General features: G+C 39.3%; 1 protein-coding gene across 2 annotated transcripts in view; it reads left to right on the forward strand.

Annotated features, from left to right (window-relative positions):
• Window positions 1-12,137: 12,137 nt before the first annotated feature.
• The window catches only part of TSHZ2 (teashirt zinc finger homeobox 2), a 215,006-nt gene continuing 203,784 nt past the window's right edge, over window positions 12,138-23,359 (forward strand). For both annotated transcript variants that reach the window (XM_051633311.1, XM_051633310.1), the window contains exon 1: window positions 12,138-12,701. In XM_051633311.1, coding sequence (XP_051489271.1) covers window positions 12,662-12,701 — 40 coding nt within the window. In that variant the 5' untranslated portion in view covers window positions 12,138-12,661. The remainder of the gene's footprint in view (window positions 12,702-23,359) is intronic.

The following is a 23,359-nucleotide window of genomic DNA, read 5'->3' on the forward strand; positions in this document are numbered from 1 at the left end:
CATTTTAAGTCCTTGCACATCCTGTGTAATCAATGACACTAAGGTGAGTCACTGACTTTCAGTGGATGCATTGAGGACTGAGAGAGCAACCACATCAGCACACAGAGAGAGGCTCTGCTCCACCATTTCTGTCCAGCTGGCAATCTCAAACAAGTACATGTTTTGGAATTGCTCTTGACCAACAGATTTCAACTAACAACAATACCTCTGTACAATGTATATGTTTGAATGCATTTTAAATTATCATCTCTTCTGGTCCAAATGGTACTTAAGAAGAGCTATTGGACATTAATAACACCATGTATGCAGGCAGACTGGCATTTCTACACAGAAAAGGACATTTCTTAGTATTATTTTTATATGTGACTAACAAAAATTGAACTGTTTGAAAAAATCCCCTACAACTATCTCTGGCTTTCCTGACCCTCATCATCTCTTATTGGGATAATATTTATGATCCTTTGTATCTTAATTCTTCCATTGAGAGCCTTATGCCGATTCACAGACCAGGTGCTGTGTAGGTGGGTGCTGTGTGGGTTTCCCCTCTGTTCAGATGCCTGAACTACAAGAGCTAAATATCATGTTCAGCCAGGCCTGAACACCCTTTGAGCCAAGATTAACAATCTGTGCCAAATTATGGAGGCAGCATGGGATCAAAACACCTTTTTTAAACTTTTTTGTTTTAATATCTGGTTATATAAATAGTAAAAATCTGTCCATAAAGTTATCTCTTAATTACTTGTGCAGTTATGTGAACTTGTACCTCATTTGTCAGAATATCATTGAACAGCAGATACCCATCCTTGATCTCATAGCAACCCGTTAGTACTTAACTCCATTGATTTCAATTGAAGATACTAGAAATCCCATCAAGGAAGGAAAAAAAGCCAAAAAACTATTTTCTGGCACTTCCTTAAGAACTCGTTTGCATGCTAGGAGTAGTTGCTATTTTCATCAAATCTCAAAGAATAATCCACTCTATATCTTGTTTTAAGTTTAGTAATTATCCATTCTCAACAGTCTTTTATGATCTTCCTCTGAAGATAGGGGCACTAAGTCATAGTACCAGCATATTTCCCAGTGCTCCCCAGAACCTCTCTCAGCTTTGTAACAGGGGGAAAGCACCTACATTTAGCAACTGGATTTCTGAAACATTCTAGGATTCCAGCAAACCCTTCCTTTGTCTCTCCACTGTCAATCCTCATGTGCTGTCAGTCTCTTTTACAGAGTCTTTGGTAAAAGAAATATAAAACCCAATGTAAAATTCAAATAGGACTGGGAAGTACATTTGGTATCAGATTGCCTTGAAATCTACTGCATTTTTTTTTCAAAACTATACCCAAGTTCTTGGACACATCTGGAATTTCACAGTTTTGGAGAAAAACAGATGACAGCAGTCTGTCAAAAGACAGCCAGAAGCCCATCAAAAGATATGCAAAAGAATTAAATGAAGAAAACTTCTCAACCCAAAATAGAATTTTCTGTAACACAGAAATAGTTCTTTTTCCAAACTTCCTTTCATGGAAAGGACAGAAAGTTAATTCTTTCTGTCTGAAAACAAAACATTGGCTTTACTGATGACAGTTGTTAGAAATAGAAAGACAAGAACATTTACTACTAGATGTAAGATCATTTTACACATGTAAGATCATTTTACATATGGGAAAGCAGCGTTAGTCTTGGGAACAAGAGATGGGGAGATGGGACTGAAACCACACTAGAATTTGCAGGCACCTTTGAGGAACCCAGATTTGACAAAAAAGTTTTATGTCTCAGGTACAGAAAATATCAATTAAAGCACTGTTTTGGACTGAAGAGCCATCTGAGCTTGTTCTGGAAGAGTTTCTGGCTTGTTTCGAGAGATGGTGGTTCAAAGCCTTGTACTTGGCCTCAGAAACTTAATTGTACCTAAATTAAGACTGAAAACTGATCAGGTTGGATTAAAGCCTAGTAGGAATCTGAAACAGAGACTTCTCACTCTCTCCTTTGCTAATATTTTTTCCAAACTGCTTTTTGGCACTTCTTTCATTTTGCACCCAGTTTTCACTGTAAATGAGCAGCGAAATTCCAAGGGACTCTATCAGGAGTTAAAACCACTCAGTATATATTTGCCAGCGCATGCAGTGTTTATTTTTAAACAGTGCCAAAAGTGTTTATAGATAGAAACAACAGGACAACCCATAATTAAATAACTGTTTCTGCTACATCTGCTATTTAGCAACTTGAAGAAAAATAATTTCCCAACAACAAATAGGAATGGTCAAGAAACCTCTCAAGTTTGGGCCTATTATTACCGTATAAAACAACATATTAGTTGCTTAGCTACCAATCATAAAAGAAGACCAATTAAAAATGAAAGAATCTTAACTAGCTGCATAGAATATAAAAGTGAAAAGTTAAAAGCTGTCAGGTGGTTAGTGGAGAGAATACTGAGAAGTGATTGACAAACTGGGCTTGCTTTGCTTCAAATTTGGCTTTGATTCAATAAATGATTGACACACTCATGTCGTCTGAAATAGCAGATTGTGCTTTGGAGAGGCTATTTAGCAGCCCATTGATTGACAGGTTACTAAAATTGTCCCATGGACAGAGGTAACCAAACAGAGCTATATTTTGACAGGTGGGCTTTTTTTTTTTATTTCACCTGTATTTATGATACAGTTTATATTAAAAGCTGAACTAGACAAAGGCCTATAAAAGCATCATTCAACTTCCATGAAAAATGGCTTGATGTCTCCTTTTGTAATATTGTTCCACAAAGCTAGAATTCCATGCCCTCAATAAGTATCCTCCTTTTTACAGAAGACTCTTAAAGTCAAATTTGAACAGACCCAAACTTCGTTTTCAGAAATGCAGATATATCCTGCACATGAAAACCTTTGCCCATTTGCACAACAGACACAAGGCAGGAAAAAGTAATATTGCCAAACACATTTCCTAACCAACAGCAGGTAACAAGGTTCTGTTCAAGGGGAATGAGCTATCATCCTAACGCTTGGCCTTGCCAGTTCCCATGAGCCAAGGATGAAGTGGCTCAGCACCTAAATCTGAGACCTTCGACCCTAAGACCAAAATCAATCTCCTCTCTAACAGGTATGCAAGCAGCATACACTGATACAAGGAATATTGCTACTAGGGACATAGATGCATCAGAAATACCTGGTGATTTAGGAACAAAGAAAAAAGCATTCTGACCACTGATGGCCATTAAAAAACTCCCAGGAATTATTATTTTTATTTATTTTTTTTAACTAAAGAAACACCACCACAAATCATTTCTCCAGAGTAAGCACACATATAACATTATTTCTCTCTACAGTTAGCCTCCAGACTCTCCAAAACCCCCTAGTTTTCTAGGTTTATTAGCACTTTTATTTTGATACTTTTAATACAAAACAAATTACCATGGCTCAACAATCAGTCCTTCTTGTTTCTAAATATTGTCCTCTTTGTTCCTAAACTTCCAATCAGGAAGGATGTTGCCTACTTTGTCTCAGTCTATTCTTAATGTTTTAGACTTCCACAAAACTTTAATGTTTCTAATCTGCTTCTTTTGTATCTCACAGTCATTTATACAGAATGCTCTCTGCTTTCTGTCTTCAGCTTCTTAACTGTGTATGATTCACTAACAAAACTCCTTTTCATTTAACCCAAATAAGGTTGCACCTTGGTAGCAGACAAAATACTAAGGATAAGCACTTACTTTAGTTGTAAGCAACATATATCAGGTACTTCAGCTTGCAGGCTAGGCTCTCTACTTACAGCACATATAGAAAACACAAGGAAAAATATTACAGGTAATCACTCACCTGATGGAGACAGATACAGTAAAAGCCAAAACAGGATCTGAATCCAAGGATAAGAAACAGCCACCACAACAAGCAACCTCAGTTTAACTACTGCAGTTACAGAGCAGCTCTAGAAACTTACCTAAGTAGTCCCATGCTCCTCATCAGCTGCTGCTTGTGAGGGTGGTTTTCACTGTCTAGTGGAAACACCTGGAGAAAAGCCAGCGAGTCCCAGTCAGAACTGCAAGCTGTCTTCAGGGCCTGGTACACAAAGGTTTTCACCAACATTCAGAATTTATTGAAAGTTCTTCTGTAGAAAGAAAAACATATTTATTTTGTTTTCTTTCCTGTAGTTTTCATGTGGAATTATTCCTTTTTACTATATGAAGACTTTGTCCCTATAGCAAGAAGTCTGTTTTATTACATTTCAATTATAATAGTAGTAAGCATTTTGTCCCTTTTAGTGGCTTTAGCACTAGTTTTAGTTTAACTTTCTGTGCATTGTTTATTAAACAAATGTGCTTGGTATGCGTAAACTCTTTCTATTTATCTTTTCTTGACATTAAAAAAAATCCCAGTATGACTCAGTGGGTGACATGGCTTACCACAAGTGGCAAGACAGAGAAATACAGCACCTCACCTTTTCTCCAAACATTATCAGAGACAGAATACTAGACGATTTTGGAAGTACCAGTATAATTTAGCCATTCAAAATTATTAGATACATCAATTATTCCCACTGCTGTCATAATTTTATTATTTTATTATAAATTATAATAATAAGGAATCATACCAATCGAAGAATACATTTAAACTGCACAAACAACTCATTACTGGCATAATGGATAGCATACATCCCGATATCATGGTGACTGGGTGCTTTATAATGTAATTTTCCAGATAGGTAGGGGTATATGCATACTTTGTCAAATCGACACTGCTGTAGCCATTTTTAAAAGCAACTTTACTCCCAAACATCAATGTCTTCACCCTGCATTCTACTCAGGGCAAGCAGCTTCTAACACAAAGTTTCCTGTAGGTGTTTATCTGTTTTAGTCAACTGAGTAATATATTTTCAACAGTTTATCTGCTCTCTTTACTTGGATGGCTACTCAATCTTTAAAAGCAAGAGAGAAATACAGCATCAAAGAGCTCCCAATATTTACTTACCTGTCTTGGTAAGAGGCCTGGCCTCCCCCATCCCCTTAGTGCTTTGCAAAGAGGAAAGACATTCTGCTTTCCAAAACAAAACTGTTAACTAGCAGATAAAACTTTTAAAATATTATTTTCATCATAGGAGTGTTATAGGATTCCTTAGAAACATTTTTTTTTCCAAAGGTCCAAATGCAGTCCTTTTAATTTTATTGTTCCTCCTTCTCAGTTTTAGTAGTGCACAGCATTTTTATTTTTTTTGTATACACTGGGAAAAAAAAACCCTGATATTATATTTAAACTTCTACATTGCAGTAAGGTATTCAGCAGTATTTGTAACATGTCCATTTTATAATTCTAAAATTTGTTATATATATTAAAAATCTGTTAGAACGTACTTTTCAATGAAATGCGATATTTTAGGAAAAAGTTTTAGAACACTGACATCTTGGTGTTGCTTTTTCACCCTAAAAACGGCAGTTCTCAGTTTTTCTTTTTTTTCAATTATGTCTTTTTCCAAGGACACTTCAGAGACTACAGTCCATTTCCTGCCCAGTTCCAGCTGATTGTTATTATTTTAAGAAATTCTGAAGATGTTATCATTTTTTAGCAAAGAAAATAAATCCACTAGTCCAAAATGCCTGCTGATAAGGGACTTAACCCAAAGTCCACTGAAGATAATAGGAGATTTGTGGATTTCAGTATGATCAAACTCATTTAATGAGCTGCTTTTGTTGGTTTGACTGGGAAATGATCTTATAGCATTGCTGTGCTTCTTTCAGAAAAAGTGGGGATTTTTAACTGGAGATTTGTTGTGATTTAAAGAAGGAAAACTCAGTTCCTAAAGTGTAGGCTTCCAGGCTGGTTCAGTCTGCAAGAGGTTTGCAAGACTGAATTATAAATTCTGGAAATAGGATGTCATAGTTAAAAAATGCATGGTGAGCCTTATGTATAGTTCTAAATGAGATCTTATGTGATATTTTAGCTGATGACATTGTGATGGAAGATGAACCACAGATGTGGCTGGAGAAGGTAGCTGGAGCCAGAGCTGTGCAAACCATTGCACTGTTTTAAATTCTCATTACTTGGCCACAAAGTATTATTTTTTGCAGTTAGATCGGAGTTCAAACTCAGATACCTTTTTTTTTTTTTTTTTTTGGCCAAAGGGTGAGTCTTTTAGCTGAATATTAGAAAGCAAGGGGCTCTGGAAATGCTGCCTGCAGTTACCCAAAGTATGAATTATTAGCAATTCCAGAATTTCATCCCAGGAGGTGAAATTTTAACCTTCCTTACCCCTCCACCAAATTGGACTAACTGAACAGTGTGCAGAGAAATGCCTGAAAGGGGGAAAATCACCTTTGCCCCCACACTGCTGTTCTACCTCTTTGTAGGGAAAAAAATCTGTTGTATTGCATGGCAAGGAATAATTCTAGCAAAAAAATAAATTCTCAAATATATATTCTGTAAACAAGTTAGTATTTGTCTAAATGCAAAAAATATGGAGAAAACAGCTCCTCATAGTGACCATGAATGCACAGAGAACAATTATAAAGTCACAAAATGAGATACAACTAGAAAGGAACATAGTAAGAAGAAAGTATTTGGTAAATGCCTTTTCTATGCAGGAAAAGACCTGAGAAAGATTACAACTGTCACTCAGCAAAGAGAGAAAGCTTTTGACAGATCACCCCAAGAAAGCCCTTTTTACTTTCATCTTCACTACTGGAATCAGCTGTGATCAGATTGCAAAAATAATCAAGACCAGTGTCAGAATAGTGGAAGCTCTGGCTACAGTAGGAAGTTTCACAAGCGCTCAGAAAGCACATAGATAAGATCAGGCCATTAAACTCATCATAGAAGAATTTCAGAACTACCAGTTATCATCTCTGAAGACCTGTGGAGAAACAGTAGTTTCCAGAAGACCCAGACCAGTGCAGACACAGCACCTATCTTCAAGAGAAAAGGGTGGGAAGAGACCCTTGGGTCATCTTACCTTCAGCTCATACAAAAGTACTGGAACAAAATAATCAAACTATCTGTAAGAACCTAGAATAAGGTTTTTGGAGATGAACAACAACATGGATATACTCAGGATTAAGTGTGTCAAACCTACGTAATCTCATACCACAACAGTGTGGCAGACCTCGTGGACAGGGAAGTCATGTATCTCAACTTCTGTAAACTTCTACCACTGCCTCACATAACAATCTCACCTCAGTGAGCTACAGGATATCCTCCAGATGACATTACTGCAGGGAGCTGGGAGGGGTCAGAAAATCATTATACCTTCATGGCCCTTTGTCAGGATGGAAGTGGGTCCTGAGCACAGCAATATCCAGTATTTTATTAATGTCTTAGAAGATGGAACAGAAAATGTTTTGCATGGTATCTGCAGATGGTACCAAGCTAGGGGGAAAGGCAATAGCCTTTGAAGACAGCATTGTAATACAGAATGATCTTGACAAATTGCAGAAACAGTCTGAAAAAAATAGGATGCAATTCAAGATGAATCAGTGCAAAATTGTCACTGATGCATAATCAACTGTTCAAATATAGGATGGGGACAACTGATTACAAAGCAGTTCTGCAAGAAAGCATCTGGGGTTACAGTGAATCAGAAGCTGTACATGAGTCAACAGTGTCAGGCTGTTGCAAAAAGGGCATATGTCGAACTGGGACATATAAACAGGAGTGTCACATGTTAGACATGTGAAGTAATCCCACTTGGTGCTGGGAAGATTTCAAACACAATACAGCATCCAGTTTTTGGCACTGCACTTTTAAACATATGTTGTCCAGCCACAGAAGGATGAAAATAGTGCTAGGTCCCAAAAACGTGACCTCTGAGGAATGACTGAAGAAATTGGGTTTGTCTGATGAGTAGATGTAATAAGTCTTCAAATATTAAAAAAATTGTTGCAGATAGGAAGGAACTAACTGCTCTCCATTCATTCCATAAAAAGAAACAGACAGGTTTCCAAAAAAGCATTCAATAGTAGGAAAAATTTCTAATGGTAAGGCCACTAGAATACATTGCCCAGAGGAATTACTGAATCTGCATCATATTGGTCAAATGTTCCTCAAGAATGAAACTAGTATAGTTAATCCTATCATGGGCAGAAAGGACTGCAGCACCCAACTTATCAAGGTACTCTGTTTTCTGTAAGGAATCCCTAGTATTTCAAGTTGATTCTTTCAAAATCATTGTACTCTCATTAAAACAAACAAACAAACAAACAAACAAACAAACAGGGTTTTTTTTAATAAGAAGGAAGTCTTTACCTGGTAATAACTCTACACATTGAAAAATTTTCATTTATCAAACAGAAATAATTTCTAACATTTTTGTTTGTTTGTTTGCAGAACTTGTCAGAATTTCCACTTTTTTTTTCTTCACAATGCTACACAAAGTATGAAGGAGGTAATCAACTCTAAGATTAATTTCATTCAAGATGAGTTATGTACCTACATACATATAACTTCTAGAGGAAAAAAAAAAGAAGGAAAGAAAAAGCCCCCCACATTTAATTATCAGTATAGCAGCCACTGAAAGACAGACAGACAAAATAAGTACGATAAGACACTTTAAGTAAGGCAGCTGAGTTTGTTGTGACTACTCATGACAGGAACTGTTATCAAAGTCAAGTACATGATGAGCATTTGGCCCTTTATTGTGGACAAAAATGTCTGTAAACTTTACTGTAATGCACAACAAATCACACATTATTTCAAAAAAATCAGACCAAAACCACCCCAAAGCTATAGCAACAGAGGATTTTTGCTATCTCAGATCACACAATTGTTCCGTGTAATCTGCACATAACCAAGAAATTGGAAAACCCGTATGAACATACCTAGTTGATTGTATGTTGCTATATTTGGGGGGATAAAATTCCCTCCGGACCCCAGTGGGGAATTCAGCTCATGACCTGAAGCATGAGATTTGATTACTCTTTTCTGAACATGCATAACTGTCATTACTATTACTGGTCATAACACTTTGTCAGGAAAGAGAAATATTATTCTGCAATGTAATAAAAATAGATAAAATTCAATATATCTTCAGAATCATTTGCTACATTTCCAAAGTAAACATTAAGGCACCTATTAAGATTATTCCATTGGATAAACCAAGGGAGCTTTCAGTGTTATCCATTCATTTTATTATCTTTAATTTTCAAGTGTGCAAAAATGCATTCTGTAAATATTATGAGTTCTTCCTGTGCTTAAAAGAGATGCTAAATGACCTTCACCAACCCAGTTATAAATAACAGAAGCAGGGAGCACACAAACGCTGTATAGTTTCAGCTCTATTCAAACCTACCAGGGGATTCTGACCAGTGGATAAAAATGGACACCAGATTCTGCTTGCTTTTTTTCTCCTTCTTCATAATCCCACCCCAGTTCCCTCTTGAAAGGCATTCTGTTCTGTCAGCCATAATGGCATCTGCTGGTGGAGACAGGAAGCCATAAATCTGTAGGGTTCCTCTCGACCAAGCCTTGTTAATGCTCCCATTTATCACTGAGGATAGGGTGCCATCTCACTAGTGCTCTACTCAGAAGTCCATCTTCTCGATTTCCCCTTCCCAAAGGAGTAACCATTTAAAACAGTGACTTTCTCATCTTGCATGTTGAGACTGAAAACGCCACTGATACAAATACCATACCCAGTGTGCAGCATTTGGATTTAAGCCATGACTCTGGAGAACAATAGCTGCTACTTGCTGATCCCAGACTACACTGAATTGCTGCCTTGCTTACATCTAGAGCTTGTATCTTTTAAACTTGCACAAAAGTAGCAGATCCCAGATGGAGAGGTTAAAATCTGAAGGGACCCTATCATTTGCTCCCCCCATGCTCCCTGATGCCTGCTAGTTTCCCAGCACTTTACACCATATCCCATAATTTGAGAGAATTGGTATGTTAAACAAGCTTTTAATGCACAATTCTTTGGAATAAGCAAACTGTCTTGATCAGAGGTGCAGTGTCTTTCTGTGCAGTCAGGGAGGAGAGGAAATGTAAAACCAACTAGAAGTAGCTCTGCTTTTCTGATTTGGGAACCAAGACACAGAAGCTGAAGTTTTCAAAATCACAAATCATGGCCAGATGAAATGTGAAAAGAAATTCTAGTTTGCTACCCTGCCCCTGAACTACCTGATCCAGGACCAGCGCCACACTTCAAAATTAGCGTGTCACTTCTTCTCATCACAGTGCTGGAATAATTGGCCCAATGCTGCAGATGCTGTTGCCCCTCATGGCTTTGTGTTTACACCTGCCGGAACTGGAGGCAAAGCAGAAATCCCCTGGTGTGCACTAGCAGGATTTTTACACGTGCTGCCCACTGCTATAAGAGGTCTGTGCAATTCCAACTGATTCAAGCAGAGCTGTTCACTTCTGAGTGAATTATGCTAGGTAGAAGTGGAAAAATGAGTATTTTATAGTAGTGATACCCTATTTTATCGCTCAAACTACGCATTTGCTTGAACCAATAAATACTTTTAAATTGCTTATAAAAATTGCTACAGTTTACACAGGCAAGGCTATCAAATAATGTAAGTGAAATCAGTTAGGTGGACACTTTCATAAATACAATCTCATATTAGGCTGCTAAATACAAAGGTCACTTAGGGGTCTTCCCACAAAAACTCATTCCCTTGCCTGAGCTGTGGGACTGTGGTTTGCAGATCACCAGTGACACTGGCTTTAACACTCTTGCTGGTGCTTTGTGACAGAGCCTGGTCTAGCAGATTGATTTTAGAGGGATGCAAATTATTCCTACTAAACCCAGAAACTTCATTAGAAAGATACAAATGCCAGGACAGCAACAGTCCAGGACAGCATCTAAGAATTCAGTTTCATAGGAAACTCCTGGATGAGGCAACAGAGTACTGCAAAATTCGAATCGTAATTGTACACATAGAAATTGATTTGTCCTGTCAGTCCCAAACAACTTTTAAAACCTCAAGGTGTTAACAGAAGCTGTGGGGGGGAAAAAAACCCTAAATCTGAAACTCATAAACCAAGCAGGGGAAGTTATCTCCGTGTGTCTGAGTGACCAAAACTGTTCAAAGCTTCATCATCACCTGCCCCTCCTTGGCCTGTCAGTTTCTTGGGCTCTCTGAAAGGGTGAGAACCTCTGTATGGTCAGACGGACGTAGATTTGGTTTGCCATGTGGATGAAGCAGCACCTGATGGACACAGACTGATCCCCCTAAAGCCACTCACCAGGGGGAATCAGGAGACCAGAAGGTGCGTGGGCAGGACACGCTGACCCTGCTGTCCCGGACTCTGGTGCTGCCGTGCTTGCTTATGACAGAAGGGCCTCAAATGATGCCGTGGGCTCCACCCGAACTCCACCAAACTTCGCCTTCCCGTCGGACCACGCTGGGTCCCCCCAGCCGCTCCCGACACGGGGGTCACCGATGGGATGAAGAAGAAGGCGGCAGAAGAGAACGGCCCCGCTGCCCCCAGCCCCAGTTTCTCCGCGGCCATTTACACCTGCGGGAGCACGGGTCACACACCTCAGCCGCCAGCCGGCGGAGAAGCAGAACGACGGCAGCCGCCGCCGCGGCTCCCGCAGCCCTGGCACCAGGTGACCGCCGTGACCCCCCGCGGCTCCGGTGAGAGGCCCCGCACACACACACACGCACACACACACCACACACACACGGTGACAGGGGCGGGGGGCGCAGCCGCCCCCGCCCCGCCCGCGCCCGCCGCGCCGCGCGCTCTCCCCGCAGCGCCCCCCCCGGGCAACGGACTCTGCGGGGCGCGTGGGGCGGTCTCGCGGGGTGGGGGGGGGTGTGCTGGGGGTCGCGCGGGGCGGCGGTTGGTGGCGGCGCGGGGCCGGGCGGCGGCGGCGGCGGCGCGCGCCCTGTCTCTTTAACGAAGCCCGGCGGCGCGGGTGCGCTCCCGCCTGTCAGCGGGGCGCGGAGGAGGAGTTTGTTCATGTTCAGTTTGCTCAGTGGATCGATGTTTGCTGGCATCGCCTCGCCCTGCCTGTGTGTGTGTGTGTGTGTGTGTGTGTGTGTGTGTGCGCGCGCGCGCGTGTGTGTGTGTGTGTGTGCGCGCGTGTGCCGGTGCGAGCGCGCGTGTGTGTGTGTGTGTGTGTGTGCGCGCGCGAACACCAGATTTCCTTCCATCCAAAGCCTCCCTGTCCTCTCCCATATCACTCACTGCCTGGCATCTGACAGCACGGAACCTGCAGCGCTCCGCGCACACACACGCACGCACACACACACACCACGCACACCCGGGCACTGCTCCGCCATACAGCTCTGCGAGGAGGAGGAGGAGAGGAGAGGAGAGGGAGGAAGCAGCCAGCCCCACAGTCTTTCCAGAGCTGCCTTTTTAAGATATACATATCTATTTTGTTATTTATTTATTACCGTTCTCTGGCACTGTGGGCGCCTTTCATTTGCTCCTGAGCTTGGATGTTTGAATCAAAGCAAAGCAAGTGTTGCAACAGTTAAAAAAAAAAAAAAAAAAAAAAAAAAGCCAACCAAAAAGAGAGAGAGAGAGAGAGAAAGAAACCTAGATCTCTAAAATAAAATAAAAACCAAACAGGTTCCTATCAGTGAAGTGGAAAGGAAGGGGGCAGGGGAGGCTCGAGGGGGGTGTTGGGGAAAGCAGCTGAGAGGCAGAGGCAGAGAAACACGACTCAGGAGCGTCTCAGGGCTCTCGGATCTGGGGACAGAAGTGAGATTGGAGAAAGTAGAGCGATGCCAAGGAGGAAACAGCAAGCACCCAAACGGGCTGCAGGTAAGGAGAAGCCATCCACTTACACAGCCTCTGTCTCTCCGCTCCTTCCAATCCTACCCCCCATCTTTATTATTATTTAGGGTCACCCTTGCTTTTCCGGGCTGGATCTTTATTTATTTATCCCCCCTCCCCCTCCCTTTCCCTCCGTAACTCCGTGGAGCCAGTTTCATTCCTTATTGCCAAGATCTTTACTCTGACATGGGCTGTCCCCTTCCACCCTCCCGCCGCTCCCACCGCGCTCGGTCCCCGCTGCCTCCCGCTCCGAGCTCCCATCCTGCCCTGGATAAACTTTTCCCCCCAACTTTCTTCCACTCGGCTCCCCTTCTCCCCCGGCCCCTCTGCCTTATCGAACCGAAAGTAGCCTCCCGTTTGCTTCCCGTTTGAGCCTTTTTAATAGATCCGCCCCCCCCCCCCTTTTATTATTATTATTATTATTATTTTCTTTCTTCCGATTTCCCCCCCTCCCGTTGCTTTTTTGTTTTTTAAAACGTGTGTTTCGCGAAGTGGGGTCGGTGTGTTGAATCTTTGATTTCGCCGTGTTCCTGGTGGCAATGCTGGCCCGGTGTGTGTGTGCTGTGTGTGCCTGAAATAGTACAGGGACTGTCTCTGCTGATGAACCCGGTGGGGAAGTTCAGCCTTTGATCATCAGTGGTGAAAATTGCAACAGGAAATAAAATGAAACGTTCTGACTGTTAGAAGACAATCCACATTTTCAAATCAAATCCCTCTTTTGTTTTGTACCCGAGTTTGTATATCTGCACATGCCAAGTGGTTTTGCAATTTTTTATTTTTAATTTTTTTTTAAAGAAGAAAATAGTTTGCAACTTTTGAAGTGTTTTGTTTTGTCATTTGTAGGGTGTTCTTTTTCTTTTGGGGCCAAGATAAAGAAACAGATGAGTGGGCCTCTATAGTAAATCTTTTCAAAGAGTTTTCTTTCAGACTGCTTAATTGCTTTTTATTTTTTTTTAATAGTGTGGTGGGGTTTTGTTTCTGGGAAGCGCAATATGGAAGTTCATTTTTCTTCTGCCAGACCCACCCACTGAAAAATCAGCTTTCCAGTTGATTGCCAGCTTTGATTTGACATTTGATTGATCACCTGTCATCTTGCTGCCTTTGATCTATTCATTCTTGATATATATCAATAAATCACTCACCATGGTAACCCAAGTGCCAATGACGTAAGGCTTGCCCTCTAGATTCTCTTAGCCAGACATGCACAATTATTATCTTGTTTGGCTTTTAATGTAGGCGGGTTTTTTCCCTTCTTTTTTTTTTTTTCCTTTGTGTCCTTTATCAGATTAGTTCTCTAAAGAAAACTGGTATCGTATGTTTTTAGTTTAAAAATGGTCTACTAATCTGTCCCGTTGCCCCCCTTCTGAATATTTTCTAGGTGTAGTATATTGTATGTGGGACAAAATGTATGGGCAAGTTTAGTGGCATACTTGAATAAACTTTGAAAAGTAGAGCTTGGGATTAATTCAAAGGTAAATGTAATTTCAGAGAAAGTGGGACATGCATAACTTTTATAAACTTGCATATTTTGCCATCTTCATGTAGGTGTAGAACAATGGTACACAGGCAGAGTCTTTTGGGACGTGACCAATGGCTGTACCTATGCAGGTTGCTAGTCTCATTCCTGGCAAGCAAAGATCCCCTTTAACCATGAATAATAGTTAAGCTAGAAACACGTAGAACTATGTATGTATTCGCAAGGACTCTCTGATGAGTTGCTATTATTGTTTTATTCACAAAGAGGTTATATCTGAATAAGGCATTAACGTTTTCTACCTGCAGGATAAATAGCTATATTTTCATAGATGCTGATCATCACAGTGACAGTGCTAGCATTGCTCCTTTTTTCTCCCTGTCAGGAGTATGAGGCTTCATTTTATTTTGTTTTCAAAGTAGAATTTTCACTCGGAATGTGTGTAGTATGTTTTTGTAGAAGGAGCACCCTGTTCTTTTTTAGAAACATAGGCTAGAGAGTAAGTAAATTTTTGCGAGCAAAGCCAATGCTGTTGTTTCCCGGGGTTTCCCTGCTGAGAATACAGTCAGATATGTTTTTATCCAGAATGCTACAGCATTTTTGAGAATCTTAATGATGAAGCAGACATTTGAATGACCACAATAACATTTCTCCTTTCTTATTCTCATTATAAAATGTGCATTGCTCTTTAGCAGAGCGTTGCTTTGATTGTATTTGTCCTCAAATCAGTGTTTTTTCAGGTGAGCAAAATACTGCAAATGCAGTTCAGTTTCATCCAGCGTAACTGACTTGAAGTAGGTTTATACATTTGCAATAGTTCTCCTGCTCTGAAGTTATATTTCTGTATTTGTTTGGGGTAGGGGGGTTTCAAAGAGCAGGCATGCCTGTTGTATAGAGTTCTTAAAACTGACTTTCATTTTCAGGGGTAGTTCTGAGGTTCTGCTTTGTATGGTGAAAAATACCTCAAAGTGACAGTAGACAGACTATGCAGTAAGAAATTAATTGCTCACCAAGGCCGATAGCAAAGCTCCTTATTCCTTTCATGCAAAGGAGTTAATGCTTTATATATTACTTAATTTTCACTTTTATTTATTTTTAGTTGTACAAGTTCAAAGGTATCAGTTGCACTGCATTTTGTCTTGATGGCAGCAGAGATATTGAAGAGAAGTTTGCAACTTCTAGCTTTTTTAGATAGTTCACCTCCAATGGAAGAAAAATGATAAGCCTTATGATTCTGGACGTGCCTGCTTTTGTCATTGCTTAAAATTAAATACTATGCTCAACTGTAAATAGTTACTACCATGCACTGACTTTGAAAGCAGGTTTCTAGTTTGATTAATGAATAATGTAAAGGTTAGGGAGAACCAGCGAGTGAATCAGAAGTGAAGTCCTGCTGCTAGATGAAAATCTATCTAGAGAAATATACATGGCAATTTTGTCCTTTTCTATTATTAATTTTAAGCCTTGTATTCCTAAGAAATGTGTTACAGACCACTGTAATGTAGCAAGGTAGTGTAACTGGATAAATGGGGCACTGTTTATGTTGGATGATGGGGATTTTTGATCTCAAATTACACTTTTAAAGACACTGTATTTCACCTCAACACCAAAACTATGTCAGATGCATTTTGATCTTCCCAAGGCCGAATTGTCATTCCTTTTTGAGATCGTCATTTTCATTTTGATAATTCTTGGAGCAAATAGCTGCAGCTCTTTGTATCAGTGCCCGCTTTCGTATCATACTTCTGTTTACAATAAACAACCCATTTGTAGCTTTCACCCAAATGTATCACAAAGGGCTTTACAAACTGTGGGCCTAATTCTTCTCATGTTCAGGTGCAAAGCAAAAATAGCTTTACTAGCAGCATTAGTGCAGCTGCAATGAGTACTGTCTGCTCCTGTGAGTAAGAGGAGACTCAGGCCCAGAAAGTACTTCATCCTTCAATGAAATGCAGCCACCTCTGGGGTAGAAATCTTGTAACGACTCCATAACAAATGGTAATATATTAACAGAAGGGTGGAAAAAGGGTGGGAGCAAAGCAGAATTACTATTCAGATTTTATTCCTAGGGGTATGAAATAGCTTTCAAACACAATTTCACTGGATTAAACTCTCCTATCCCCTGCAGCTTGTTTAAATGTGCATATTTTATTTTGTGATCATGAATTGCTAGTTTGCTTTTTTAAAGCCTGCAAAGAGGAATCAGAACTTAAAGCCTTTTCTGGCTGCAATTTTCTATTTCTCCTTTTCTTTCTTTCCCAGCTCCAATAGTCTATCTAAGAACCAAAGCTCTGGGAAAGTACAGCAGAAACAGATATCGGTCGCATTTATTTTGTTTATCGGAGCTGTAGAATAACATTGTTTTGTTTGTCCTCATAGAGCAGCAAACAGAAGATGGTTAGCAGTCAGTACTTAAAAGCTGCAGTTTGCACTTGGGTATCAAGAGGTTATTTAAAACAGAAACATATTTAGAAAGTGAAATTCTGCTTCTTCAGAGAGCAGAGTAAATGACCAGCTAGGTTCGATGTGTATATTTCTGTGATAAAAGGAAGTGATATATAGATGCATTAAAAACCAAGAGTGTTGTGGCTTTTTGAGTATTATTTGCATCCTTTATTATAAGGGCAAGAGAAGCAGGTTCCAAGCAAGCAGTACTGAATGAAACTGTAGAAATGGCAGCACTGCTTTGTTTAAACATCCTCCAGAAAAGCAAGTGCACATCAAAACCACCTAAATAGCTCATGCCTCAGAACCTTTCAGTTACTGTGCACATCACGATGCTGACAGATGACAAAAATGCCAAGGTGTTCACAAACAAGAGGTGCCTTTACATTCTGGTTAATTAAAGATATTCCAAAATAGGTACTTCTGCAACTAAAGAGGCACCAAAATTAGTTGCCATCTGCATTAAATTCTGGAATCGGCTACTGAGCCCAAAGCTGCTCTGTAATTTTTCCCCCATGTCAAAACTCAGGCCTGAACAGGACAATTTGAAAGCACATTAATTTTAGTTACTGTTTCCTTATTTTGATCTTACTCTTACATATCAAAGCACATTATATTATCACTGTATAAAGAGTGGGACTCACTAAGAGTTCAGCCCGTGACTGTGATATAAAAGATGTTTCTATCAGTAAATGACACAATTTTACAGCACTTTTAAAAACATGTTCATTGTCAGAAATTCTTTTGCATAAATGTTCCCCCTCTTCTGTGCTCTCTAATTGAAAAGCCCATTTTCTTCAAAACGGCAGGATTTTGGTATTTCCTCCCAGCACTTTCTCCGGATTTTTTATTTCATTAATAGCACCCACCTCAAGTAACTGTTTCCCCTAGAAGAGGTCCCTGAAGTTCCTCTGTAGCACAGGGCTAGGGTGAGTCTTTCTCTCATCATTTTACTTCCCATCCCGATGAGGACATCACTCCCATAGAGCAACTCCAGACTCACGGAGAAAAAAAAAGCTGTCAGTTGCTGTGGCTGCAATTCCCAACTTAGCAGCAGCAGAGGGAATGGAACTGTACTCTATCAATTACAGTTGGAACCAGAGGCTAAACACTTATTGTGTTAAGCTATTGTGCAGATCTTAAGAGCTCAAATGTAAAAAAAATACCATGTCAGCTAGTGAAGAGGAGAATAAGGCCTGGTTCTTCTTCTGGATGACGTATTATTAGCAAATGCAAAGTAAAGTGATTCAAATTCTATTTAATGCCTCTCGGGTTCTGACATATGTGTACCATATTACGCATTAAAAAAGGAGGATTCTACTAACTTTACTGCTAAAATAAGTCTTTGTTTTTCCCTCTTCTCTGCAAAATGAAAATATTTGTGAAGTTTTACCTCTAAAGCGTGGTCATGCAAGCAGAAAGACATTTTCATCTGTCTCTGAATCTGATACAGGAGTCAATTGAAAACACATTACACTCTCAGCTGAAGTCTTACATTTCATTCGTGCAAGAGCAGTGATTTTTCATTACCTATTTAATTACAATAATTTACATGAGAGTGGGTCCAGTTCTGCAGCTCTTACTCAGCACTTTGCTTCAGTGGGTAACTGGCCTGTGTAAAGATTGCCTATGTAAGACTGGGCTTTTTACTTACAAAGTTAAATACACGTTTCTTTACTGATGTTTTGCCTCTGAAGAGGGACTAGATTCTGCCATTGAGGTTTAAATCTAGGGAGAGTTCTACTTGTAACTTGTAATAGTTGCATGCTATTCTTTTCTAAAGTCTATACATCTGAGATATTTTGCTTGCTCAGCTAACATCACTTCTCAAACAAATTTTCATTCTCTGTGTTAATTATCAAACACTATTTCTTCATACCAGGAGATGATACCAGGAGCCTTTTAAAAAAATTCTTCTTTATGGGGCAGTGTTATGTTGTGCACATGGGCGGCAGCTCTCAAGTAAAAGCATGAAGACGCTTTCACAGATCAGAAGCCTAAAAGTTCTGGGTAGTTTTCAGGACTAAAATCAGTTCTTTCTCATTAAGGTGACCTCTCACTTGAGGCTGTTGGATCTTGGCACTGAGACATTTTTACCATGATATAATAACGGCTTCTGCAAGTCAGTAATACCTTGACAGCAAATGTTGTATTTTTTAAGGTTTCAGGGAGAAACACATCACAGAAGCACACTGTTTCCCATTAGATTTACACATCCCTCTTTAACTGTTGCTGGCTTTTCATCTGTTACCTTGTGAGGTTTTTCAGGCAAAAAGAAGTGGAAAAACTGGTCTTATGATCTAAGTGTTGCATTAAGTGTTTCATTTAGAAAAATGAAGAGAATCTTTGTTTCCCTAAAAGAAATGTTTTCCCCCTTTGCCCTAGGACAAAGAAAGTCACAACAATAGCTTAAAAATGACAAGATTAGATTGCGAAAAATATATAGTTTATAACATGCAGTACCCGATGGTCCCATGTTTTGTTAAAATTCCACAGTTAAATAGAACAAACAGTCCTAAATGTATTGGAAATAGATTCTTTTCAGGTATGTAGACATAAATACCTACAAAAAAGGAAAGACAAGCGCCTGCCTGGGAGAGATGCACCATTCTTACTGAGGGAAGCTGGAAAGCTCAGTTGTTTAGAGCAGTCTTTGATTTTTCCACCAATATTTGCCCATGTGTTTAAATTGCTGTGATATTAGGAGCCAGGTCCACTGAAAGTCCTTTGTTAGTGTTTATTTTCTTTAAACCCTCAGCTACTGGAGTCTGGTGATTATGCAAGTGCCCAATATGCATTTTAAAAGGGAAAATTATTTTAAACTCCTTGCTATGGAGAACTAAGGATCTTGAAAACATGCAGCCTTAGCATTCTTGTGCCATAATTCTCAAAGTGAATGTTTTTAACATCTTATAATTTTCAGCTAGTCTAATGATTTTTGAGGGTGTGCTTTGTGATTTTTGAATAAACAAGGTTGGCAATCTTGCTTTTGACTTATTCTGATGATGAACTGGTGTATGTGTCTGCGTATATAATTATACACATACACACGCATACTACCAGTAAACAAAATACGTAACATAATGATGAAGTTTCAGGAATAGGAGCTCTGAATTTGTATTGCTATAAACAAAGCAGTTTTGAGAAATCAGACCATCAGTTCTTGAGGAGTGGCTTTCTATTGAAGTTTCATGGAGGTTGTTTTTAATGGCAATTAAATCTAGAAAGTTAATAGCCAGTAACTGTTCTTTAAAGCCTAAATACTTTCAAGACCTATGAGGAATGCACAGCCTGCTTTTTTTCAGATCTAATCAGTCTCAACTTTATTGAAAAAAATGTACAAGTAGCAACATTAATGCTGTATTTTTATTGTATTAATGCAAATGAGATGCTGACTTCTTTCTTTCATCTCCATGGCTTGTATCTGTTATAGCTGTATCTTATTGCTTTCTCTGTCTCTTCTCGCTGCGTTCTGTAAACTGCTATCATCTAATGATACTGGGGCTCATTAAAGTTACTCACAATGGTAGAGACTTTGGAAAGCATCTGTAGCGCTAGATGCCTGTAGAAAAGCAAAACTACTGAGTATATGGAGAAAAGTCATCCAGATCAACCCTTCCCATTTTGGGAAATGCTTAAAATCGATAAGTCTAACAGGACGAAAAAGCTTGCAGGAAGGACTGTGTACTGGAAAGAATAGGTAATTTTTAATACACATCCCTACTTGACAAAGATGAGAAGCAATAAAGTTTTAAGGAGCTTTCTGGCTTTTCCTGGATCTCTCTCAAAAGACTAATTTAATTGAAAAGCCTGTTGTGCTTGTTTTTATGCATGTAAAAGAGTAAAAGGGGCAATTTTGAAAAAGGCCTAATATTCCAGCACAATATAATCAGAACTCTTTCCTTTTTTTTAAGTCTCTGTGTTCATATAAAATTAAGACCCACTTATCTTAAATTGTAGTAAATCTCATTCAATATTGCTTTCATAACTTAAAAATGCTGTTAAATATTCCCAGAGCAACTTTGCTGAAGTGATATTTGGTCTGTTTATGTGGAATCAGTGCAGAATTTCTATTGAAAAAGGAGCAGCACACAGTTCTTGTTTTTAATGAAAAGAATTAAATTCTCTGGAATACCTTAATAACAAAGTTTTTTTTGTAGTGAAACTCTGTTTAGAGGAGATTGGAATGAAAATCTGCACATTGGTGCAGGTATGTATGTGCAGGCAACAAGCCTATTTCTATCACTCACTCTCTACTAGGACAGAAGTAATTTTTTTTTGGTAGAAAGATTTTACTCTGAATTTTCAATATATAAATAATTTTTGTGTGAATTACACTGGGAATCACCATGACATTTCATAAGGCCTGCAATTTTCTTTGTACATATAGGAAGAACTCATTTACTTCCAGCAGTGTGAGTGGGCTTCACAGAAAAGAGCTGGATCTTTTCATGATGTACATTTTGTACCGAAGAAACATAACCTGCTGGTATATTGGTCTACCAAAATTATTTTTTTATGTGTCTTTCAGCCATGTCATAACATTTATAAGCACATTACAAGTAGCATTAAGTTAGCATGTGAAAGGTGAAAGAAGCTAAGTACTTATATTGATCATCTGTAGCATTAAATGCTAAAAAAATTAAAAGCTTTCTAGTGCTTTTGATTAGCTGCATGGTTCCTGCTCATGTATTTGTGCTTTGTTAGGAAGTGGAGTAATATTTCTTCACAATTAGCACCTTTCTTCCCATGTTTTCTTACTAATACTATGTATTCCTTAGAATAACCCCAGTGAAGTAGAATATTTGTTTTCCTGATTTACAGAAAGGGAAATTGAAGCCAGGAGATATTAGTTTATTTCCTCAAGGTCAAAAAGCACTTGCTCCTAATTCCCTGCTCTAGGTAGTAGATCACAATTCTATGGTCAGTATGCTTCCAGGGGAGAAGGCTGGAGGCTGAAGACATCCACCTGCCTGCTGCTGGAGTGAGAAGAGGGAGCAGTCCAGCTGGGCCACTGGGGAATCGGCTGTGGAGGGGAGCTGGAAAGGCAGTTTCATCTCTTCTGTGCAACTCCCTGTGGTGGAGGAAGTGGCACCTTGCTCATGTCCAGGAGCTCCCAAAAGTGGGAGAACTCACAGTCAAAGAAAGCAGAGCTCTGTTGACTCTGTTAACAAGCCAAGGGCACTTTACTAAGCCATAGTTTTAAGCAGTTTAAGTTTTTTAACTTCCCTCAATTTTCCTCAGATGCATTTTTGGTCAGTGATAAGTTTCATGACCAGAGAATTTGGTTATGGTTGCTTTTCTCCCGTATGCTATTCTACATTTCTCTGTCAGACCTGAGATCTTTGTATTTCTGACACTATAGAATGGATTGCCCTGAGACATATGAAAAACCTGGTCTAGTTTTGAGTAGACAGGACAAATACATTTTCCTCCAGCCAGACTGCCAGAGGTGGTTGCAAATCTCTGGTAGTAAAGTTTGAGTCTCTTGATTTTTTTAAGTAAGGAAGCTTCTAATGTTAAGTGATTACATCCTTATGTGGGCATCTAAAAAGACACCTGAATTTTCAAAAGCTTTTAGCACCAAGCAGTTCCCATGGACCTTTCTCAGTTCCCTCTCTGATGTAAAAGTAATTGTTAAGCCTCGATCAAGGGCAGTGTTGTTTTTCTAAAGTGGAGATGTATGTATTGCCTATAGAAGAAATATGATGCAAGTAATAGTCTATGGATTCATTAAGGATTGTTTATGTTTATTTTCACACCATATTACCTTTCAGGAATGGTCGTTTCAGCCATTATATTGACAGGAGCTCAAAATAAATCTTAAGTAATATAGGGCTAATCTGCCATACCTGGGAGACCACCTGCTACCATCTCAAACAGAGGCCAGATCGTTTGGTGCTGAATCACCAGGTAGAGCTTTCTTTGGAGCTGGGGACTTGGGAAGCTCTCCCATGGCTCCTTTTCATGTGGAAATTAATGCTTGCCTCTATTTCTGAATAGCAGGTTATTAGAGTTTGTATGCAAATTCCCAGGATGGGAATTTGTCTCTCTTTGATAATTGATATAATAATATATATTTTTAGTGGTCCAAAGTCCTTGAGCTTGAGCCTTGTATACATAATTTATGTTTATTTCTTACTATTATTAACTGCAATTTAGTTGTTGATGCCTTTAATTGCCTTAGATTGAAGGGAGTGTCTCTATCCCATTGCCCCTTCCCAAACAATGCCCTTTTAGGGTTCCTTATCCTGTATCCTTGCCCAGACATTTCCTAGCCTGTCAAATACTGTCATTTTACTCCTTACAGATCATTCACAGTACGTCTCCTGTTGCACACACAAATAAGGAACAAATGCAATCAGGATGCATCATCGTTTAGCATAACAAATAAAAGCCGATCTGTGCAGATTTCCCTTAAAGCATCTCTTAATATGTATTGTCAAAATGTCTGAAGATGTCTTTTACTCATAAGCATTTAATTATTTGTGACAATTAAACTAATATTCAGAGCAGGAAAAAAATGAGGGTATTAAATATTTTCCTTTGTCAAAAGCTAACAAAACGTCACCTGACATAGCAAACTCCTTCAATTTTGTATTTCAAACATAGCTTATAACTGCAACTTGAACAATATATGGAGCCTCATTTCACAATTTGGATCCACAAATGGATTTTGTATTGAATTTGAAGAAGCTGTGTTTTAAAGACCAGACCAAAATTTAAG

This window comes from Apus apus, chromosome 15 (assembly GCF_020740795.1).
Source record: "Apus apus isolate bApuApu2 chromosome 15, bApuApu2.pri.cur, whole genome shotgun sequence".
NCBI classification, from domain to species: Eukaryota; Metazoa; Chordata; class Aves; order Apodiformes; family Apodidae; genus Apus; species Apus apus.